The sequence below is a fragment of the Mesoplodon bidens genome (assembly GCF_964165515.1).
Source record: "Mesoplodon bidens genome assembly, chromosome: 11".
NCBI lineage: Eukaryota > Metazoa > Chordata > Mammalia > Artiodactyla > Ziphiidae > Mesoplodon > Mesoplodon bidens.
In genome coordinates, this window is record NC_138167.1 from 22,347,584 (window position 1) to 22,370,678 (window position 23,095).

Genomic DNA, 23,095 nt, shown 5'->3' on the forward strand with positions numbered 1-23,095 from the left:
GGCGCGGACGGAGGCCGGAGGGGCTGGGCCGCCGGTCCCGGGGGGCGAGGCCGAGCGGCCGCCCCCGGGACCGGGAGGAGGGGCCGCCTTGGCCCGGAGAGGCTGGGCGGGCGCGGGCGGGCGCGGGCGGCCCTGCGCCGGCCCCGCCGCCGCCGCCCCCGCCTCCGCCGCCCCCGCCTCCGCCGCCTCCGCCTCCGCCGCCTCCGCCTCCGCCGCCTCCTCCCGGTGCCCGCGCTCGGCGGCCGCCCCGGAACCCGGCGAGCGCACGGGGGCGGGAGGCGGGCGCTCAGAGCTGGCGGGAGCCCCGGCCGCCCCCGGGCCCCCGGCCATGTCGGCCGAGGAGATGGTGCAGATCCGCCTGGAGGACCGCTGCTACCCGGTGAGCAAGAGGAAGCTCATCGAGCAGAGCGACTACTTCCGCGCCCTCTACCGCTCCGGCATGCGCGAGGCCCGGAGCCCGGAGGCCGGCGGCCCCGAGGTGCAGCAGCTGCGCGGCCTCAGCGCCCCGGGCCTGCGCCTGGTGCTGGACTTTATCAACGCCGGCGGCGCCCGCGAAGGCTGGCTCCTGGGCCGGCGCGGGGAGCCGGGCGGTGTCGGGGAGGAGGAGGAGGACATGGACGAGGTGAGCCTACTGTCCGAGCTGGTGGAGGCCGCCTCGTTCCTGCAGGTCACGTCCCTGCTGCAGCTGCTGCTGTCCCAGGTGCGGCTCACCAACTGCCTGGAGCTGTACCGCCTGGCGCAGGTGTACGGGCTGCCCGACCTGCAGGAGGCCTGCCTGCGCTTCATGGCCTTCCACTTCCACGAGGTGCTGTGCAAGCCCCAGTTCCACCTCCTGGGCTCGTCTCCTCAAGCCCCCGGGGATGTCAGCCTGAAGCAGAGGCTGAGAGAGGCCCGGATGACCGGGACTCCTGTCCTCGTGGCGCTGGGGGATTTCCTGGGGGGACCCCTGGCCCCTCACCCCTACCAAGGGGAGCCCCCGTCCATGCTCAGGTACGAGGAGATGACTGAGCGCTGGTTCCCGCTGGCCAACAACCTTCCTCCCGACCTGGTGAATGTCAGGGGGTACGGGTCCGCCATCCTGGACAACTACCTCTTCATCGTGGGCGGCTACAGGATCACCAGCCAGGAGATCTCCGCGGCGCATTCCTATAACCCCAGCACCAACGAGTGGCTCCAGGTGGCCTCCATGAACCAGAAGAGGTAAGCACCCAGCTGCTCTGCTGCTTTCCCATGCATCCACCTGTTCGGGAGTCCGTTCCCGCGTGTTTACTGGGCAGTCACAGGAGGTTGTGCTGAGGTGGGAATGACATCCTCGGGAGTGTTGCTGGCCTTGACTCTGGCAAAGTTCCCGATGAACTAAGAACTTGCTAGGAAGCAGAGGCCCTAGTGAGGTCAACTAGCTGAGTAGTTTCCTTGCAGGTATTGCGCCGTTAGACAAATTACCTTTTTTTGGCGTCTCAGTGGAAAAAAAAAGATGTCTGTGGTTTCCTAGAAGGATACTTTCAAAGAAAGCTCTCTTTAATTTTGCTTGTATTTTTACCTTTTTTTGTTTTTTAGGAACTAATCCTGATTATAATGACACACGGGCAGTACACTGACTTTGGAGGATCTTGTTGTTAATGACTTTGAAGCTTTCCGTACTGAGGCACCAGTCTATGATCGGAAAATAATCATTGGACTTGTGTTAATATTAGCTATACAGGATTACCTTTCTTACTTTTTGTCCTCTCTCTTGCATATCACTCTTCTTCCCAGACAGTCTTCATTATGGACCCAAGACTTGAGCCTGACATTGGTCACCTGCAGAATTAGAACATAACCATCCATGCCAGCCTTCTCCCTTCCCATCCTTCAAATCCCTCCCACCATGCACTTGGGTGACTTGAAGAAAGGCAGAGAAAAGGCGGAGATTGGGGGGAGGAGGAGAGAACAGAACCAGGAAAAGTATTGGAAAACAAGAGCAAAGAGCATTATGGGAAGAAGTGGTAGGGGAAAAAAAGATGGTAGGGCCCAAGATGGCCCAGAGCCATTCAGAAGTGGGAAGAAGAATCAGTGTAACCGAAAAAAGGACAGGAATACCTTTTCTTCTTGTCCACCTGTACCCATCTCAAACCCCACCATGGTTCCTGCTCTGAAGTGTGGAACGAGGAGTTGGGGGACTGACAGCGAGGCAAAAAAAACCCCAAAAACTCTTAACAGGAATGGGAAGGTCATTACACATATTTACTTGACTCAGGGTTCCCCCCCCCCAGCCTAAGTTGGGGAGGGTCCACTGGCGTTATTTCTACTATAATATAAAATTCAATTTGGAAGGTGTTTTTTTCGGATGATAAAAAATACATAGTTATTCTAGAAAACTGGGAAAATGTCAAAGAATGAAGAAGCAGAAAGACTCTCACTCCCACTCCCTCTGTTCTGGAGGTGATAACCATCTACAGGTTGGCTTATTTTCTTCCAGCCCTTCTTTAGTGCATTATTTACACCATTGGGATGATGTATTCAAAATTTGATATCAGAGTGTTATTTTTAAACAGATTCTAAGAGCTTTAGTTGAAGCAACAAAGGAACATGCAGTGGTGATGGGTGGTGCTCAGATTAGGGGTACAAGGCCCAGAAGGTTGTCACCTCTACACATGTGTCTCCCGCTGTACATTTGGTGCTCAACACGCCACCCCTAGCTCCACAACTCTAACACGGCACCTCATGGGATTCTCTTTTCTCCACAAATCCTTGGTAGTCCTTTCCCCCCGCCCCCAGGAATGCCCTTACTGTCCTCTTTAGGGGGAAAAAAAAAGTATTTGAGTAATGCATGAATACATGCTTAGAAAAATTGTAAATGACATGAAAAACCATGGAGTAAAAAAATATGTCTATCTGTAGACATAGTTATATAAGTATACAAACATTTATATTTATACATTATAAAGGTATATTTATATATATGGGGATAGTGGTTAACAGGGAAAAATGTATACATGTATGTATATACATGTTGGGGTGTCTGTGCATCTTATACATATTTTTACTCTAAAATTGATGAGCTTATGCTGATTATTATGGCCCTTGATATTTCCACTCTGAGAGTTTTTTCTGTATCAGCAAATGTAGATCCCCCTCACTCTTGTTAACGGCTGTGCAGTGTTCCAGCCTATGGATGCACAGTACTGTAATTAGTTCTTCCCTTATTCGTGACCATTTAGGTCGTTTCCATTTGCCATTAATAAACAATGCCGTGTTGAACATCTTGGTATACGTGTGCCTAGCTTAGTAGGCATATGTGAGTTAGTTCTATATGGCAAATGCCTACAATCCCTGGATAGGTGGGGCAGAGGGTACATGCATTTAAAATTTTGGTAGCTTCTGCCAAATCGCCCATCAAAGGATTGTTCTAGTTCCCTCTCCTGTCAACAGCGTTTGAGCTTGCCAGTTCGCTATACTCTTGCTAAGATAAGACATTATCATCATTTTTAAATTTTTACCAATCTAGTAGGCAAAAACACTGGTGTGAATGTCTCTGCTTGGAAGAGAGATTGTTTCATATGTTTATTGGCCATTTGTCTATCTTTTATAAATGGCCTTTGCCGTTTTTCAAAAAATTGGCTTATCTTTTTCGTATTCATTTTAGAAATTCTCTTCATGTATATAGATATTAGTCACTCGTCTCTTAGGTAATGTTGCACATGTTTTTCCCCTGCCTTTACTTTATCAGAAGGCTCAAAAAGGAAATGCCTTAAGTTGACCAGGCAGGTGAAGTCAGTGAGTAGAGGGGTGGGTGAGAGTTATGATGAACCAGAGAGCTACTGACCCACCGCAAGAGGGCTCCACCTCTTGGCCACAGCTGGTTACTGCCGCAAAGGCGTGAGGAATGGTGTTGCCAGACATCCAGATATCCTGATTTTTAAATGTTGGCAACTTACTCCATTTAAAAAGCAAGCAAGTCAACGACAACACAAACCTTGTAGACAAAACAAAGTGTAGGCCACAACTGGCCTTGTGAGCCTCCAGTTTTGGACTTCAGGTTTATAGCGTATTCTAATAGGAAGAGATTTTAAATATTTTGTAGTCAGATTGGTCACGTGGGTCCTATGAGCTTTTTATGTTGCATATGAAAGGCTTCTACAAGCCAAGACTGAATATTCATCTATCTCGTGCTCTATTACTTTTATAGTTTTGCCACTTTACCTTGACATCTGAATCTGCTTGGGATTTATTTTCATATAAGGCATACTATAAGGTTATAACATGTTCTCTGAATGTCCCAATAGCCTTAATTCTTCACTGTGATTTGCTAAATCAATTATCCTATGCTAATTTTCCTGTTTTCAAATTGGTAGATTGGCCATTCCTCTACCAATGACACATTTTTAAATTTTTGTAGCTTGGGAATCTTGTCTGGTAGAACAGACACCCATTTGTTCTGTTTTGTTTTATTTTAATTCTCTTGGTTATTCTTCATACATTTTCTCCTTCAGATATACTTTAGAATCACCTTGTCAAGTCCTGGTGGAATTTTGACTGGAATTACATTGTATCATAGGTTAATCTGGAGGAGGATTCACAGATTTCTGATACTTTGTAGCTGGAAAAATGGCTTGTTTTTCAATGTATTTATCTGGGTCTTTTGGTCCATCAGAAAAGGTTTCTTTTATTACCTTTGCATGGTCTGTGTATTTTTTGTTAGAATTATTCTTAGGTGTTTTCTAGTTATTATTGTTCTTTTTTTTCCCTACACTTTTTTTTCATTATATTTTTTTAAATTGGGTTCCATATCGGAATTTGTACCCTTCTTTATCTCCTTCATACTTTGACTCAGATCTGACATGGTCTCAACCAGGAGTCCCTTCCTGAACCCTCAGTTGGGCTAAATGATCAAACTTCATGCTTTTCTAGCACACTCCTCACCTTGAATTGAAATCTTCTGTTTATGTTTGTTTCTCTCCCTTCCAGTTGGGACCTATTGCTTATTCAATGCTTATGTATATTCATACTGCTAACATGGTGTCCAATAAATAATGGATGCTTAAAAATGCTTGGCTTTTTTGAATCGTGGAATATATTTTACATTATTGTAATAAAAGTGAACATGTGTATATATATATATATATATATTGTTCTTTTAAAATGTAACATTACAGTGAATATTTTTATCTTGTAACAGTCATTATAGTTATTTAGAATAGCTGAAAAATAATAGTAACATTTAATTAAGCATTTACTCTGTACTAGGTACTGTTCCTACAGCTTTGCATGTATCCTCTCACTTATTCTTCACAAGGATTATATTAGGGATGTTCCCATTTTACAGAGGCAGAGACTGAGGCACAGAAAGTAAATTGCTCAAGGTGTGTAAAAATTAGAGTAACCGAAACGTAAATATCCGTTGACTAGATATTGTTTAGAGAGTTTATAAGTTTCGGCTTAATGACTGACAGTGACCATCTTCATGCAGACCTTTAACTTTTCCTTTTAAAAATGATTTTCTTCCAAGAAGTGGAGCACAGATATTTCATGCTACTGCATTGCTTTTCAGAATTTCATTGTGTGTGCCTCAGCCTCACCTCAGCCTCTGTGCCAGCATTATTCTAGTCACTATTGAATAAACAACAAAGATGATATGGCTCCTGCCCAGAAGGAGTTTGTAGTTGACTTTGGATGATGAGACAAATAAAAATGAAACCTAGAGTGGGATTATCCCTGGATAATGCGTTCAACACAGGTTCCGAAAACACTGGAGGAAACTTAGAACCTTGAGTACAAAGGGCACCTTTAGGCCTCTGGTTACACAGCATTTCACATCTACCTCGATTCACTGCCTTTGCGATGTATTCGGATGGTTGACAAAGAGGTCAAAGGCAGAGCAGCCCGCTTTCCCCAGGGACTGAACAGTGCAGTGATCCCAGAATCTTAAATAACAAGAGATAGGCGGGAACCCTGGGACTGGGAGATTTCATAAAGCCCTTTGCACCCTGGAGAAAATGGTGCAAAAACAAAAACAAACCAAAAACACAAAGAAACGTTTAGTGCTGTGCTCACTACTTGAAAACAGCAATGTGAGTACACAGCACTGTTGGAGAGGCTGCTTTGAAGTCCGTACACAGCACTGCCCGGTGGTCTGAACGTGAATTTGATCTCAGGAGGTGTCAGGACGTAATTTTTTACGTGTAAAGGCTTCTGTGCCCCCAGAATTGCTTGCTTCCCTTCCTCACGTTAATTAGCAATAACTTGCAGGAACTGGCACTGTTGCAGCCATCAGTTCATTAATTTCTCTATTTCTAGAGTTATCTCTAGTATCTTCTGTTGACTTGCACCCTTGCTCTGAAATCGGAGTCGGGTTGTGCCATCCTGTTTTCTGTGTGAACACAGCAACGTTGGGAGAGAAACCTAACAAGTCTCCTGGCAGAGAAGGAATTACAGTTGTCAGCTTTGACTGTCCCCTTTCCTCTGAGCCAGAGTTTAGTATTTTACAGCATTTCTAGAGTCATGAAACCTTCAAGAGATTTTGTCCTCTGTGGTGAAGTGCAGTGGAGCACAAGGATAGTATGAAGTAAACTCTATGTCTGTTCACCTCCCCCCAGTATAATTTTGGCCAGCAGTTTAAACTGCTTTGTGCGTTAGGTTTGCTCAGAGGTGGTAGGTAGTAGGGAGCAACCATGACTTTTTTTTTTTTGTGGTACGCGGGCCTCTCACTGCCGTGGCCTCTCCCGCTGCGGAGCACAGGCTCCGGACGCGCAGGCTCAGTAGTTGTGGCTCACGGGCCCAGCCACTCCATGGCATGTGGGATCCTCCCGGACCGGGGCACGAACCCGTGTCCCCCGCATCGGCAGGCGGACTCTCAACCCTGCGCCACCAGGGAAGCCCAGGAGCTTGCCTTTTATTCTGAGTTTTACCCTAATGGTAACAACTTTTCTAAGCAACAAATCCTAACAGTGGTTTACATTTCTTGAGCTCTCACTCAGGGCTGCATGTCATGGTCACTCCTTTAGATGTCCTCCCTATGTCCTGCTCTCTGAGACAGGCATTATTATTGGCCACATTTTCCCAAAGGGGAAACTGAGGCTCAGTGAGTTTCATTAACTTGCACATATCACAGGGCCCGCACTCTAAGCCACTCAGACCCCGAATCGTCCTGCCCTTCCGATGGTTATAATAGCTCTTGTTAGTCTTTGATACCTGTGTGCTGGTGGTTGGCTTGGTTCGTGTTACTCAGCTTTTAAGGATTTCAAAAGCTTTTTATTTCTTCTAAGTGAAGTAGAAATTAGATCGTCATCTCAGTCTTCTCACTTTCATTTCTATTTACTGTAAGTCAAGTATGTAGCTACAACAAATCGTTATTTGATTTAAAATTCTTTTTGCCTCCTGAATGGAGTATGTCAGGGATCAATATTAAGAAAACACTGTAGGGACTTCCCTGGTGGCGCAGTGGTTAAGAATTCGCCTGCCAATGCAAGGACATGGTTCGAGCCCTGGTCCGGGAAGATCCCACATGCCGTGGAGCAACTAAGCCCGTGCGCCACAACCACTGAGCCTGTGTGCCACAACTACTGAAGCCCGCACGCCGTGCTCCACAGCAAGAGAAGCCACTGCAATGAGAAGAGTCGCCCCCGCTCACCGCAACTAGAGAAAGCCCGCGTGTAGTAACGAAGACCCAACGCGGCCAAAAATACATAAATAAATTTATAAAAAAAAAACCCGAAAGCACTGTAGAGGTGATACTTTTTAAAAATAAGTGATGGCTTGGATTCATAGCTTTACCCTTCAGAATGTGAAGAGTAGAAAAGTTATTTTCAGAAAATGGGCAAAGGCAAGAATTTATGGAAGCGAGAGCACTTCGTCCATTACAGCCAGTGACTATTGCCGTTGGCAAATGAGAAACCCATCCTCCTGAGGTTAAGAAACGTAGGCAGTGACATGCAGGCCAGCATTCCCTCTGGTGACCTCTTTCTGCAAGTTACCCTTTTCAACTCTTACAACGTACATTTCTTTTCCTTACTGAGGAGACTCAGATCAACTGAGATTTAGTGACTTGTTCCAGCTCACAGAGCTGTTGAGTGGGGGAGCTGAGACGTCCCCGTACGAGCCTGGGCTCATAATCCTTGGCAGTGTGCCTCTTCATCAAGTGGCCTGTTTTGGGGAGGCAATTGCATCATAAAACAAATTCAACACTGGAAAAGTGTTTCTCTTTTCAAGTGAATTTGAGCATGTTGGGGTCTGGAGAGACTGAGTTGTTTACTTTCAACTGCCTATTTGTTCAGCCTCAGAAAGAAGCCCCTTACATATTGCTTAGGGCAAATGATTATGCTGGAGGAATATCAAGAACTGTTTTGATCTTACAAAATTTACTATCTGTGTACCTTTGGGAAGCAAACACAGGTTGTGGGCTGGTCAAATTTTAAGCTTTATTTCCTTCGGATCCCCAGATTGGCACACACAGAGAGGGCATCATGGTCAGATTTTAAGGACCATTGGCAGCAGGAAAGGTAAGCAACATGAACCAAGGACCCCCCAGTAACTGCCACCCCGGTGAAGTCTATTGGCGTGAAAAACGGAGTGACTGGCTGAGTTCAGTGGACAGTATGAGGTTCTTGATGAAGAATACCCTATTTACTCTCTGATTTGAAAAACAAAACTAAGCTAAAACTCCTTTTTAATGTAATGTAAACATTACAGGGACCTTTGAAAAGAATCTTAACTTTTTAATAGGTGACGATTACTCACATATGTTCTAGATCATAATGCACCATTGTTTATTAAACACCTGTCAGGAGATCAGGCATGGCTGCCTGTTCACTGCTGCTTTTTCATCTCCCCTCTTACATGCTTTTTCCATTTGGAGCCGCTACCCCCCATTCTTCCTTAGGATGTTGTTACTTTTGAAGAGCTCATTGTGTTGGCGTTAGATGAGGCCTCTAAATGCACCGGCTCTACCTTCTTTATTTCAAACACTAGAAAACTGAGAAATTTTAGTGATGGTATCTTTTCTCTGGGTAGTACTTTCTGATAAGCTGTGTGGTGTAATTGTCTCGACCACCCTGTGATGGGCATGGTCCCCACACTAGAGACAAAGGTCAGATAGCTGGTTATCAGCAGAGCGGGTCTGGAAGCAGGTCTCCTGCTTTGTGCTGCTGCTCGTATTACTGTAAACTTGAGATGGTTGCACGTATCACAGTCGGCTGACCCAGCACTTCCAAATGCTTATATCCTTCCTGACCTTCAAAGAGTCCATTAATCTTTATGTACTACATTGAAAGAAATTAATGTTTTTCTTTTCAATTCAAAAGTCATGAGGCTTTTATTTAGTATCCGAAGCCGATAAACAGAGTTTAATTGTATGACTGAATATGGCCCTTAAAACCAATGCGTTTCTCTTTTTAAAATTATTTACTCTTGTTATAGGTGATCATTTGTTGATAGAGATATTTGTTGAGTTAACATGTGTGAATACCCTAAGAATGCCAGATCAAAAGAGTTTTGTTTTTTTTTTTTCGATACGCGGGCCTCTCACTGTTGTGGCCTCTCCTGTTGCGGAGCACAGGCTCCGGACGCGCAGGCTCAGTGGCCATGGCTCACGGGCCCAGCCGCTCCGCGGCATGTGGGATCTTCCCGGACCGGGGCACGAACCCGCGTCCCTTGCATCGGCAGGAGGACTCTCAACCACTGTGCCACCAGGGAAGCCCTCAAAATAGTTTTAATTAGTTCAGTGCTTACCTCCCCCTACCTTATATGTTGTGAAGCAATATAGAAGCTGCCCTCATATCGAGGAGGGTGGGTGAGTGATCTGCTTAGGTGAACTCATGGTAAAGGGGTGTCTGGACCACCCTGTAGCAAACAACCTTTGCATGTGCTTGTCTGTGTAGGCAGCACTGGTGTGTACCTAGGATGGAGCCTACCCACTGGGAATAGAGAGAGGCAAGGGAATGGGGTGGGTACTTGCTCCCACTCTTGAAAGAGGGATTGAGTTTATTTTATTTATTATTTATTTATTATTGAAGTATAGTTGATTTACAATGTTGTGGGGTTTTTCTATTTTTTATTGAATTATATTTTTAAATTTGTTTTTATTGAAGTATAGAGGTATTGAGTTTAGCATGTACAAAGTGGTTCTTGGTTTAAGCAAAGCAAGATCAGCCCTTATTATATTGAATTGCTTATCTTCAATAGCTAAAGTTTGGAGAATGCACCAAACTTGTGCATTCTTGAGGACAAGAGTGAAATTTGAGATGCCGTTCAGTCATTCCTTTGTCCCCAGGCAGAATAGCACCCAAATTGGAGAGCTCATTTCCTTCAAATATCCAGCAGATTCCTCACCCTGCTTTAGCAGATCATGCCATTGTCTTACTTCTTTTTTCTTGTGTATATTGTCTTAATTTTTTGCTTTCAAAAGCTGTACATTTTATTTTTGGCTGCACCGTGCAGCTTGTGGTATCTTAGTTCCCCAATCAGGGATCAAACCCTTGCCCACTCCATTGGAAGTGTGGAGTCTTAACCACTGGACTGGGAAAGTCCCTTTTGTCTTACTTCTTTTTTTAAAATTATCATTTATTTATTTATTTAATTTACGTTTTTGGCTGCGTCGGGTCTTCGTTGCGGCACGTGGACTCTTCGTTGTGGGTGCGTGGGCTTCTCTCTAGTGGCATGTGGGTTTTCTCTCTCTAGTTGTGGCGCACGGGTTCCAGGGCACGTGGGCTCTGTAGTTCGTGGCATGCGGGCTCTCTCGTTGAGGTGTGTGAACTCCGTAGTTGTGGCGCACGGGCTTAGTTGCCCCGAGGCCTGTGGGATCTTAGTTCCCTGACCAGGGATCGAACCTGCGTCCCCCGTGTTGTAAGGTGGATTCTTTACCACTGGACCACCAGGGAAGTCCCAGTCTTCTGAATGATCAAAAGAACTGACTTTGTGGACCTTTGTGTCTCTCTTTCAGGTCTAACTTCAAACTCGTGGCTGTTAATTCAAAACTCTATGCCATTGGTGGGCAGGCCGTTTCTAACGTTGAATGTTACAGCCCTGAGCAGGATGCCTGGAATTTCGTGGCACCCTTACCAAACCCTCTGGCTGAGTTTTCTGCGTGTGAGTGTAAGGGGAAGATTTACGTCATTGGAGGATATACGACGAGAGGTAAGTAAAGGGGCCTAGTAGGTGGTCCTCCTACACGTGAGTTTTGGCACCCTGGGAAAGGGCAGCAGGGGCTGGAGGAAACCCTCTAGTGTGATTTTATGTATTACATAGTATATATTTACGTATCTGGAAAAAAGAGCATCCTGTATGACAGGGGCAGTTTGGACAGGAGGGGCCTTTGATGCCTTTGTGTGAGCGTGAAAATTGAAAGGGGGAGGGGGAGCTGTGAACAAAAATGTATTTTCTTCCTGCTTTGGAAACCCCACCTTGTGGTCCGCCATCCTGTGACTTGGCTGGGTAACTCCCATCCTTCTCCCAAACGCACACTGAATCCGCCCCGTCCAACAGTATGGAATTTAGTGCCACAGCATTCTTGCAGATCTTTGTTTTCACTTTCTCCCTTGTGTTTGGGCACAAGCATATCAGATACAGATTCCAGAAATTCAGCTCCGGGTGGTTGTTCCCATATCATAGAAGGAGCAAGTACATGAAGAGAATTCTTTCCTGACCAGTGATGGGAAGGGGTTGTGCTGTTTATTGAACCGTACATATGTGTTTTTCACTTTTGTGGGTGGGCATTTTATAGTTAATGATGTGGAAATAAAAAGTTTCTCCAGAGGCTTTATACTGCTGGTCTTGGTAGGAAGCATCTCACAGCTTGGTTTTCTGTTACTTGGTTTTCTATTATTAACCGTAAGAAAGGCAATGGTGGACCACCAGGAAGAGGTGTGTCTTTCCTGTTATCTCTTTCCTTCCCTTAAAGCAGTTGTTTCCAAGTTATCTCATGGCCAAGACAGTTTATTTCTTCTTTTGGTCTGTCTGACTGTATAATGCCCAGAACTTTTAGAAAAGGCATAACTGGACTCTTAGCCACATTGAAGTAGTAGAGTTACCATTATATTTGACATAGTGAAATAACCTATCACCTCTGTATGGTGTGATATGGGCAGGACAGAGCTCTCCAGCCCTGGCTGATAACAGGCGTGCTGCTGATGGCCCCAGGAAGCTGCATGTGACCATTTATAACTTTGCAAAGAACAGAAATCCACGTAATAATAATATGAAGTAGGTGCCAAAAATTCTTTTCAGCATAACCAGATGTGTCTTGTTTTGGGGATATATGTTTGAGGAAGAAGTTAAATGTAAGGTATTTTATGAGCATCTGATTTACTTTTTTTTTTTTTTTTTTTTTGGTGACAGCAAAAGATTTTTTTTTTTTTTAATTTTTATTTATTTATTTATTTATTTATGGCTGTGTTGGGTCTTCGTTGCTGCGCCTGGGCTTTCTCTAGGTGCAGTGAGCGGGGCCTACTCTTAGTCGCGGTGTGCAGGCTTCTCATTGTGGTGGCTTCTCTTGTTGCGGAGCACGGGCTCTAGGCGCACAGGCTTCAATAGTTGTGGCACACAGGCTCAGTAGTTGTGGCTTGCGGGCTCTAGAGTGCAGGCTCCGTAGTTGTGACGCACGGGCTTAGTTGCTCCGTGGCATGTGGGATCTTCCTGGACCAGGGCTCGAACCCGTGTCCCCTGCACTGGCAGGCGGATTCTTAACCACTGCGCCACCAAGGAAGCCCGCAAAAGAATTTGATGAACACTTCTTAGAGTACCTCTAAACAGTTGATTGGTGGGGAGGGTGGTAGGCGGTGTTTTAGTTTCCTGTGGCTGACTTACTTAACAAATGACCACAAACTTGGTGGCCTAAAGCAACAGAAATGTATCCTCTCACGGTTCTGGAGACCAGGAGTCTGAAGTCAGGGTGCCAGGAGGATCACGCTCCCCCTGAAGGCTCTAGGGCAGAAACCTTCCTTGCCTCTTCCCGGCTCTGGTGGCGCCAGGTGTTCCTTGGCTAGAGGCTGCGTGATTCCAATCCCTGTCTCTGTCTCCTCTGTGTGTATCCTTGTCTTCCTCTTCTGTCTCTTATAAAGACATGCATCTCATTGGATTTAGAGCCCAGCTGGGTAATCCAGGATGACCTCGTCTTGAGATTCTTAACTAAATTACATCTGCAAAGACGCTTTTTCCGAAAAACGTCACATTCAAAGGTTCTGGGGGTTAGAAGATGAACATATGTTTCAAGGAGTCACCATTCAGCTTTCTACAGGTGGTATGTTGATTTATGCATTTAAGAAGAGGCAGTGGTGACATGGGAGGAGGAGAACGGTGAGGTTTTTTCTTTTTCACTCCAAGTTTTCATTACTTGTCCCTAGTGACTCTCCACTGATGATAAGATAATTGCCAGCTTTTCCTTTACGGATAATTGAAAGAAAATGAGACCTAGCAGTCATTTCTTTCACCTTCAACGTTGGTGTTCAGGTTACAGTGGTCAACTTTATAGACTTAACTAAACCATAGACCCGGGAGAATTCCTGTGCATGCATATGTACCTCTATGTGTATCTGTGTGTCTTCTCTCCTAGAAAAGTAAATACAGTTATTTACTTTTGCACATTTCTAAGAATTCTGATTCCTCCCTAGATTTTGTGACACAGAATGCGCCCTGTGGGCTGACCCAATGCACATAATATCCCTTGGCTTCTCTTCTAACCAGGAGCTGGGAAGCACTGACAGGCAGCCCTGTAACCTGAAGACTATGCAGCTGGTAGATTTCCTAGTTTTTCCATGACCCTGGCTGAGCAAACGTTCTTTAGATTTGACCTGGAAAACCTTTGCTTGTGTGTTTTCCAGTTTCACAAGCCACTACTAATGTGCCTTCTTCACTTGGGCCACCCACTGTGATTCCTGTCCCGGCTTTCCCGAGCCAAATCCCCACGATGGGATGGTTAGGTGATGCGGATGGATGACTGTTTGTGTAAGGACAGAAAACGAGTTTTCTACGATGGGAGGGCAGGACAGTTCCTCGTCCTCTGAAGCCCCCCTCCTCCTCTGCTTGGGCTCTTCCCAGCACTTCCTAATAGTTCCTTGTCTTTAAAACAAGAAGTCATAATTGTCATGAAAAAAAAAAATTCAGGACTTAAAGTTGGCTTCGTAGCCTGCCGACTTCTTACGTTAGGTGAGACTTTTAAAATTTAGTAAGGAATAGTTTGTGATTTTTATGATAGCTGTTTGGTTATTTTAATTCTTTGGCCGGCACTGAAGAAATGAAATTCGATAGAAAGTAGTAGTAACCACTAAAGGGAAGAAAGGTGATTTGTTAAATGTCAGAATCGACTCTAAATGTAAAAGCAGAAAGATCTTTCCGCCAACTCAAACGACCTCATCATGGTCTGAGCCCTTGTTGGGTGAGGAGAGAAAACATTTACAGAAGACCTGGAAGGACCTTCAGACCCGGACCTGAGAAATAAATACATTGAAGCTTTGCTAGAATAAGTCCTTTATTCGTGGGGTGGGGAGCCAGGTTACTAAGGAGCACTAGTTGGATAGATTAGTAACCAAACTCCCTAGGGCTGACTCCTAGGATGAGCTGTGTCACAATGGCTACAAAGAAAAGAAAGAGCGGGAGGTCATAGTCTTGGTGGAAAACAGAAGCTGTAACAGTTTTGACATTTCTGCAGGCTCCGGACGGCTGCACACACAGGATCTGGGCTCCTTTCCCTTCCCTCTGTGCCCTCTTAGGAGACACTTGACTTGGTAGCAGAGAGCACAGTGGAGCTCTAATTACTGCCCACTGTGGGTGGGTCCTTCTGTCTTAGGAGGAAGTACTCCTCCCAGCTTCTGCAGCCATCCAAAGGCTGTGCGCTTTAGTTGGACATCAGTTCCCAAGCTGGGCTGTCTCTTACACTGATTTTGTTGTTTAAAAAACAACAACAAACAGAAAGTTCATTATTTTGGCTAATTCAGAGCTTTTTTTTTTTTTTTTTTTTTTTGCGGTACACGGGCCTCTCACTGTTGTGGCCTCTCTCGTTGCAGAGCACAGGCTCCGGACGCACAGGCCCAGTGGCCATGGCTCACGGGCCTAGCTGCTCCGCGGCACGTGGGATCTTCCTGGACCGGGGCACGAACCCGTGTCCCCTGCATCGGCAGGTGGACTCTCAACCACTGCGCCACCAGGGAAGCCCCAATTCAGAGCATTTTTAATTTTTTTTTCTCAGTCTAAAATATTCCATTTATTCTTTCCTTGAGGAGAAAAGGAGAAAAAAAACCAAAAGGAACAATAAAAAAAAGAAAAATGAAGCTAGATATTTTAAATTTCACAAGCATTTTTCAAAAAGAGAGTAGGCAATATTTTTCCTTGAAAAAGCTATTCAAAATGATGTCAGGGTAGTCTTTCATCTACCATCCGATTTTATCCACACAATAATTAACCATCTCTTGTGAAACGGGTGGGGAAGGGGGAACGGCCTTTGCCAGTGTTACAGTTGGTGTTACAGTTGGGAAACAGAATTGCCAGTGATTCTGTGGCTTGAAGGTCAGAGGTGAGATTTTCTTGCATCTCTCCTGACTTGCAGCTCTGCGCCCTTTAGACAGCTCCAGAGATCCTGCTCGGCTCGCTTGGCTTGTTTTGTAGAATCTGTCGTCAAGGATAGATCCTCTTGGGGCTCTGCCTGTCGTCTGCGTTAAGCAGTGAGTCATTCTGTAGATACTGATGAGGATTCTGAGGCTCGGATTCTTTGTACGCTGGCCTGGTGGTTCTCAAAGGTGCAAGGGTCCCAGGGAGGAGGGGATGCTCCGTCCCAGCGGCTCATCCCCCTGTCCTGGCCTGACCGACTCTGACAGCCTCCCAGGCAGGGGACGTACCTGAACGGCAGGCCAGTGGGGATGATTCTGCACGGATCTCCTCCCAGCCATTTCGAAAACTATTTCCCCAACCTCGGCTCTCCTGAAATAGTTTTGCCTCTGTGGTAGCCAGTCACTCAGGTGGAGGTAGGTGTGTATGTCCAGCCCAGGCAGCCGGCCTTGCTCCCGGTCGCTGTGTCATCATGCGGCTTCTTCCTGCCTTTCAGACCGGAACCTGAACATCTTGCAGTACTGCCCCTCCGCTGACACCTGGACGCTCTTTGAAACGTGCGACGTCCATATCCGCAAGCAGCAGATGGTGTCCGTGGAGGAGACCATCTACATCGTGGGGGGCTGTCTCCACGAGCTGGGGCCCACCCGGAGGGGCAGCCAGAGCGAGGACATGCTCACCGTGCAGTCCTACAACACTGTCACCCGCCAGTGGCTCTACCTCAAGGAGAACACGTCCAAGTCGGGCCTCAACTTGACGTGCGCGCTTCACAATGACGGCATCTACATCATGAGCAGAGACGTGACCCTGTCCACCAGCTTGGAACACCGAGTCTTCCTCAAGTACAACATCTTTTCGGATAGCTGGGAAGCCTTTAGGCGCTTCCCAGCCTTTGGACACAACTTGCTGGTCTCCTCACTTTATCTGCCCACTAAAGCAGAGACATGACTGAATTGACTTAGTATTTAAAAGAAACCTGGTTCAAGACCAAAAAACAAGAAAACAATGTCCAATTTCGAGAGAGACTGATTTTTAAAGGGAAAATGTGGGTTTTAGGCCATTTATACAAAAGCTGTAAATACGCTTACTTGAACTAATTACTTGAAAACTTGTGGAAAAAAGAGACCAACTTTATTATTTTTTTAATTATTGATTTTTAAATTATGGGAGCAAATCCATGATAACGTTTTCATACAAATGTGATACCCTTGGGCCAGTGACTGAAACTGATCCTCAAAAAGGAGATTCATCGTGCCTGCTTGGTAAAGGGCCAAAGTCAATAATTGGCATGAATGGAAAAGATGATTTTAAAATCAGTTTTATTTAGGTCACTTGGAATATCATTGATACCTTAAGTGAGAGATTATTTTTTTGGTTATTAATTTACTTGACAAACGTATTAACACTGTCTTTCTCCCCCGGTCACACCCACATGTATTGCAGTGTGTTTAAAATAGGTTCTATGTTCATATATTTTATTTGCACACGACTTTCCAGGAAACTTACACCAGTGGAACCCAGCACCCAGTCCTCCCCCAAACCTGCATAAAAACATTCTCAGCTATTTTTCCAGTCTTTTTTTCCAGTTACAAATGCTGAGTAAATAGGAAGGTATAACCTCTTATTTCATTTATGTAGCAGATTGCAGATTTATGTGGTCAGATAGGTCATATTGCTAGGCGTTCTGTATTTCTTCAAAAAGAGGATATATTGTTTCATTCTGTTCTTTTAAAAGGACAGATCTCTATGTTTTTAAAAAAATCGAGTCTTAAATTTAAGTGGGAAGGGAAGGAAGCACCAAATAAGGGGGAAAAATGCCTTTGAGAGTTACTTTTATTGACTGTATTTGACTTCTTTTTTTTAAGTTTGAAACAGTGACTTTATATTTCGGTCAGGCACCTTTCTAATTTAATCTCGGCTTTTTAATCCATGCTTTGCTTTTGTGGGGTAAGGTGAGGGTAGCTTTGAAACGTTTGTGCTGGAGAGAGGGGAAGAAGCCCCTACAGAGATGGAATGGCATCTGGTAGGATTTCTGGAACCTGGTAATGTGCTCTGCTTGCCTCGGTTGTTAAATCAAGTGGAACCCAGCTCAAGCAGTTGTTTACAGTTAACAAATAAATACAATCTTCTGCCAGTTACAGATCAGCATTTCTTTAAAAATATACAGGCATATCTCGGAGATAGTTCAGTTCCAGACCACTGCAATAAAGCAAGTAAAGCAAGTTGCAAGAATTTTTGGGTTTCCCAGCATGTATAACGGTTATATTTACACTATACTGTAGTCCGTTAAGTGTGCAATAGTACTACGTCTAGAAAAACAATGTACATACCTTACTTTAAAAATGCTCTATTGCTAAAAAATGCCAACCCTTATACCTGACAAGGTGGGGTTGCCACAGATCTCCCATTTGTAAAAAACGCATTATCTTCGAAGTGCAATCAAGTGAAGCACAATGAAACAAGATATGCCTGTATACATGCACGTAAAGAAATTTTATTGTCATTGAAAAACACTTTCTGAGATTCTCTGATTTTCTGTGATGGAATAAGTTTAAACTGTGAGCTGGACCCTATCTTTCTGTCCTAACATTCCAGTTTCAGCATGCCTCGCTTTAAGAAACTCCCGTAGGAAAAGAAAAACTGTTGCAGCAAATTCATGCACTCAGCACAAGTGCTGAGCGCCTCTAGGATGCATTCACCATGCAGCTGTCACAGAGGAGGCAGTAACCTTGACAGGCTTCACTTTACCCGAAAGGAGTCACCACAGGATTTCCGGGCAGCTGTGGCCTCCTTTACATATATTATGGTATATTAAAAATTAGGGTCTACTTGTAAAAATTCTAGTTGCATAACTTTTCAGGAATACTTCTGTTAGGTAAAATGAGGTGTCTTTATTGCGGACCTGGAGACAGATCTTTGCATCTTGTCACCAAATCTTATCAGCACTCTCCTTTCAACACTATTTAAGGGTTTCTAAGCCAGATCCATTTGTTCTCAAATACTTAGCCTTTTTTTTCTTTTAAAAAAAAAACCCAACAACTCTGAACTGAAATCTTCTGGAAATGGTACTTTAATAATAGAGTTATATTAATTTATATTCATTATAGAATTGAATTTCCAGTGACCAAGAATTTCATTACATATATTTAAAAATCTAATTTATTTTAGATAGCATTAACTTTTGTTACTATAGATCTTAATGTCTTTAAGGCTTAACCTTATATATTCATAAGATTCTAGCCAGTTGAATTAATTCTGGACAAACAATTGGAGATTAGCTCGTAAATACCCACTTTGTAAAAAATACAGTATTATTCCTGCCAACCAGTTCTCTTCCTCATTACATTCTTTGGGTCCATTTTCCGAATGCTGACAATTAGATGCTTGGACCAAGTGAAGGCATACTCTGATCCACAAAGCTCTTTTTATAAACCAGGTTTGATGTGTGTGTGTATGTGCATCTCTGTGTGTGTGTGTGTGTGTGTGTGTTTGCATTTGCACGCATCTGGCATATTAAGCTCTAAGATACGCAGACTCCTAAGAAGACTGTTCCTTGGGGCTGCCAGTGGTACGTAGGCAAAGTGGAAAGTGCAGTAGGACAGATCTGTGGATTTGGGACATGATCCTTCCTGCTGTACACATCAGCTGTGTTGGCATTTTGAGGGTAATTTTAATTTAGCCCTGTTCTCTCACTGGTGCCAATGTTATACTAAAGGCTGTACCTGTGATGAAGGCAATGTTGCTTTGAAAGTCTCCCTTTGTTTCCTCTCTTTCTCTATACATGTTCTCCTTCTTTTCAGAGATGCTTCTGAGGGGTGCTGACCTCTCTGTGGGGAGGGGAGTTACTGGGAGGACCCCAGTGGTGGCCACCCTGCCAGAAGCGGCCTATTTCACTGAGAATGGTCTGAATGGCACAATGAGTCCTGAGTGTGACTTGTTGGAGGAAGGTTGTTGGTTCTTCCTGTCATTCTTTCTGGCTTTCTCTTCTGCACCCTTAGTTTCAGAGGCCTCTCCCTTTGTTTTTCTGATGAATGTGTAGGAGTTGACTATTTCAACCGTATTTGTTAAATCTTAACAGTGAAGTACTGAGGAGGTTATGGATACTAGTAAGAAGCAAGTAGATGTAGATGAAGCATGAATACCAAAGAGAATTTCACTCTGCCATTTTTTTGGAACCAAAATCCCAAGTAATTCCAAATGCCTTAGATATCAATTAAAGTTGTACTGAGGTGGACAAAGCTCTTTCTCTACAGAGAGAGGAATCAAGTAAATGCCTGTTCTCTTTCAATAAACCATTACTGAGCAGTGTGGATGCCGTGTTTTCAGATTTCCAGGTAAATTCATGACTCTACCTGTTTGGCTGCACAGGTGAATCAAGTGGAAAGGCTTTGGCCTTCCTGGTCGACCAGCATTTAATAAGCAGTGGCTTAATGCAGAGTACTCGAGAGACAGCATAGCAACAGAAAGGGAATATGGGTGAGTTGTTAGATGCCTTTCTCCTGCACCAGGGGTGGGAATACAGAACATCTGTGTCACCATTCTTTCAAGGAGGCATTGTTAATGAGCAGCACTCCTCTCCTCCCAGACAGGAACTGGTTTTAAAATCTGTGTCATTAATGCTTCCAGGCATCCACTACCAGTCCCATCAGAGTGAGGTGAAATCTATTTGTCATCCCTGCCTTAGGCAGAGGAGTGAATTAATTACGTGAGTAGACACCGCCCAAGATGGCTTTGAAAGCAGTGAGCTGATTCAGCTCAGTTCCCTGGTTCCCAGAAATATGTATTAAATATCTATCATGTGAAAGAAAGTGCTAAGAAGTGGGGATACAGACATAAGTAAGCCACCATCCCTGGCCTTGAAGATCTTACAGCCTTGTGAAACTGTTTGCCGTGATGGTCGTAACTAGACTGTTCGTCTGGAAGATGCCCACTTTTGTTGTGTGCACTGGGGCTCCCTGGCCTTCCTGCCTCTTCAGTCCTGGTTCCAATCTGTCCCCTACTTTATGGTTGACTAACAATCATCATGAACCAGCTTTTCTCTAGATTTGAGCATTGCATCCTATGGTTTCTGTTTTTCACAATATGCTCTTTTCTCACTGCTTTCCGTAGTCTTCTCTGTACTTCATTTTTCAGAAAAGAATGATATGAGATCTGCTTTATTTAAAATACTTACTAGGCTCCACAGCTTATGGAGCTGAGAGCTCAGCAGCTTGATCCCATGAAAAGGAGGAGCAAAGCCAGGGAAGCAGGTATTGGGAGAAAGGAAGCTGTTCACGTGTGCGTTTGTACCTATGCCTTTAACACACTTCCGTAAAAAGTTTTCATAAAGAAATGGACATTGAGACACTAGTCCTGACTGAAAGTCAGTTGATTTTTTGCCTTTGTGATAACTGTCAAAGGGTATGTTTCATTCACATGAGAGTATTTATTTTTCATTTTCTGGTGTTAACTTAGGAACACGATACAAAATATCAGTTGACACAGGCTGACTTCTGCACTTGACGTAACCATTTTTATCCATTCCTGTAGGAGACAGATTAAATGTAAAAGACGGTCAATTTTGAGTTGCACAGGGTGCTGAAATGACCTTGATAGAGTTGGCTTGTGCTCTGTCAAGTGGATGTCACAGTCTCTTACTAGTAAAGAGAAAGAAAATGTCATTTGCATTCTTGTGTCATTTTTCTAAAAAAATACTTAATGGGGGCTCTTTAGATGTCTCTGCAATGTTTTCATATCTAGTGGTCATTTTAGGCAAAATGATAATCCGTAGAATGAATAGTTATGTTTTGTTATGACTGATTCTTTGTTAAAAAGGTTGTATTGAGCCTTCAATTTCACGTGCGGCTTAAAATGTAAACACATCACATGATTCATTTCAGTACAATGATGCCTATGAAGCACTTATTCAAACAGCATTCCTTTGTGTTTAGAACTACAGAAGAAAATCTCTTCAAATAAAATAGTTCTGAATCAGTGTATGTTGTCCTTGAAGTATGAGCTGTGCACTCAGGGCTGGGAGGAGGCAGACAAGGCGTGAGACAGGCCCCTGCCGTGGGAGCTCCGGACTGCCTGGAAGGCCAGGCGAACACGTGAGCCAGTTAGAGAGGTGGCATTTGGCTGGAGGAGGAGTCACGTGGGGCGTCTCGCGAGAGCTGCTAGTGTTGGGAGAAGAGGGAGCGGGGAGGAGGGTCTCTGAGTCCTTATAATTATGAATAAAAGAATGAAGTCTCAATCTCACCGTTTAGCAGCTGTGACCCTCCACAATCTATGTTTTCTACCACTTCCCACTGTTGTAAGCGCCCCTTACTCCAGGAAAACTGAAACACACAACTCCTTTTCTATTGTGTTAGTTATGGCACTCACTGTCTGCGAGGCTGAGAGGAATTGGGGGTCAGTGTCGCAAAATGGGGTTCAGAGGCTTCCCTGGTGGCACAGCGGTTAAGAATCCACCTGCCAACGCAGGGGACATGGGTTCGAGCCTCGGTCCGGGAAGATCCCACATGCCGCGGAGCAACGAAGCCCGTGCGCCACAACTACTGAGCCCGCGTGCCGCAACTACTGAAGCCCGCCCGCCTAGAGCCTGTGCTCCACAACAAGAGAAGCCACCGCAATGAGAAGCCTGCGCACCACAACCAAGAGTAGCCCCCGCTCACCACAGCTACAGGAAGCCCACATGCATCAACAAAGACCCAACACAGCCAATAAATAATAAATAAATACATAAATTTATAAAAACAAAGCAAAACAGAAAACAAAACGGGGTTCAGTTACTAGATGATGGCCTACGGATGTCCATCTTCTTCATTTTTGTTTTTTTTGGCCGCTCCCCACGGCTGGCAGTATCTTAGTTCCCTGACCAGGGATTGAACCCAGGACCCCTGTAGTGGAAATGCAGAGTGCTAACCTCTGGACCGCCAGGGAAGTCGCTGATGTCCATCTTCTATCCTTTGAGTGCCCCGCCTGTGGGAACACGTGTGCACGCACATGCCCTTCTTATACATACAATTTTAAGAATGACCCAACTTAAACTACTACTACTACCCCATTAAAAATCAAAGACACACTCATCTTTTCCTCAAGGGAAACAATGAAAAATCAGATCCAGCTACTGTATCCAAAGATGACATCACAGCTCACTTGGGACTTGAGTCCCAAGTCCAGGGTTGTCAGGGATTATCCATCCCTCCGAAACCCATGGGTGACCACCCATTTCTGGCAGTCTATAAACTAACGAAGAACTTAACTATTTCGTACACACCCCACACTAACGGAGCACTTGCTCTGTGCCAGGAAATCTAGGCATTTTTCTATTTAACTTATTTAATCCTCACAGCAATCCCATGTGGTAAATAGGAATATTACCCCCCTTTACAGCTGAGGAAACTGAGGCACTGCAGGTCACAAATTGCCATTTGGGAAAAAGCAGAAGGGAAAGTGGCATGCAACAGTCACTTGTCCAAACGGCATACATTTTCCTGCAGGTAGCGGCTGGCAAGGGCCCTGGTGGTGGAGTGGGTTTCTGGGCAATCTGGGAGCCCATGCTTCTGCTCTGCAGCAGGGTGTTCCATGGCCATGCGTGAATGGG

At 44.8% G+C, this 23,095-nt stretch overlaps 1 protein-coding gene across 1 annotated transcript; it reads left to right on the forward strand.

Moving 5' to 3' along the window:
• The first annotated feature begins 209 nt into the window (after positions 1-209).
• Positions 210-21,488, forward strand: KLHL42 (kelch like family member 42). Its single transcript, XM_081248834.1, has 3 exons — positions 210-1,200; positions 10,916-11,109; positions 16,007-21,488. The coding sequence occupies exons 1-3, from the start codon at positions 329-331 to the stop codon at positions 16,456-16,458; spliced, it is 1,518 nt and encodes a 505-aa protein (XP_081104960.1). The 5' UTR covers positions 210-328; the 3' UTR covers positions 16,459-21,488.
• The last annotated feature ends 1,607 nt before the right edge of the window (positions 21,489-23,095 follow it).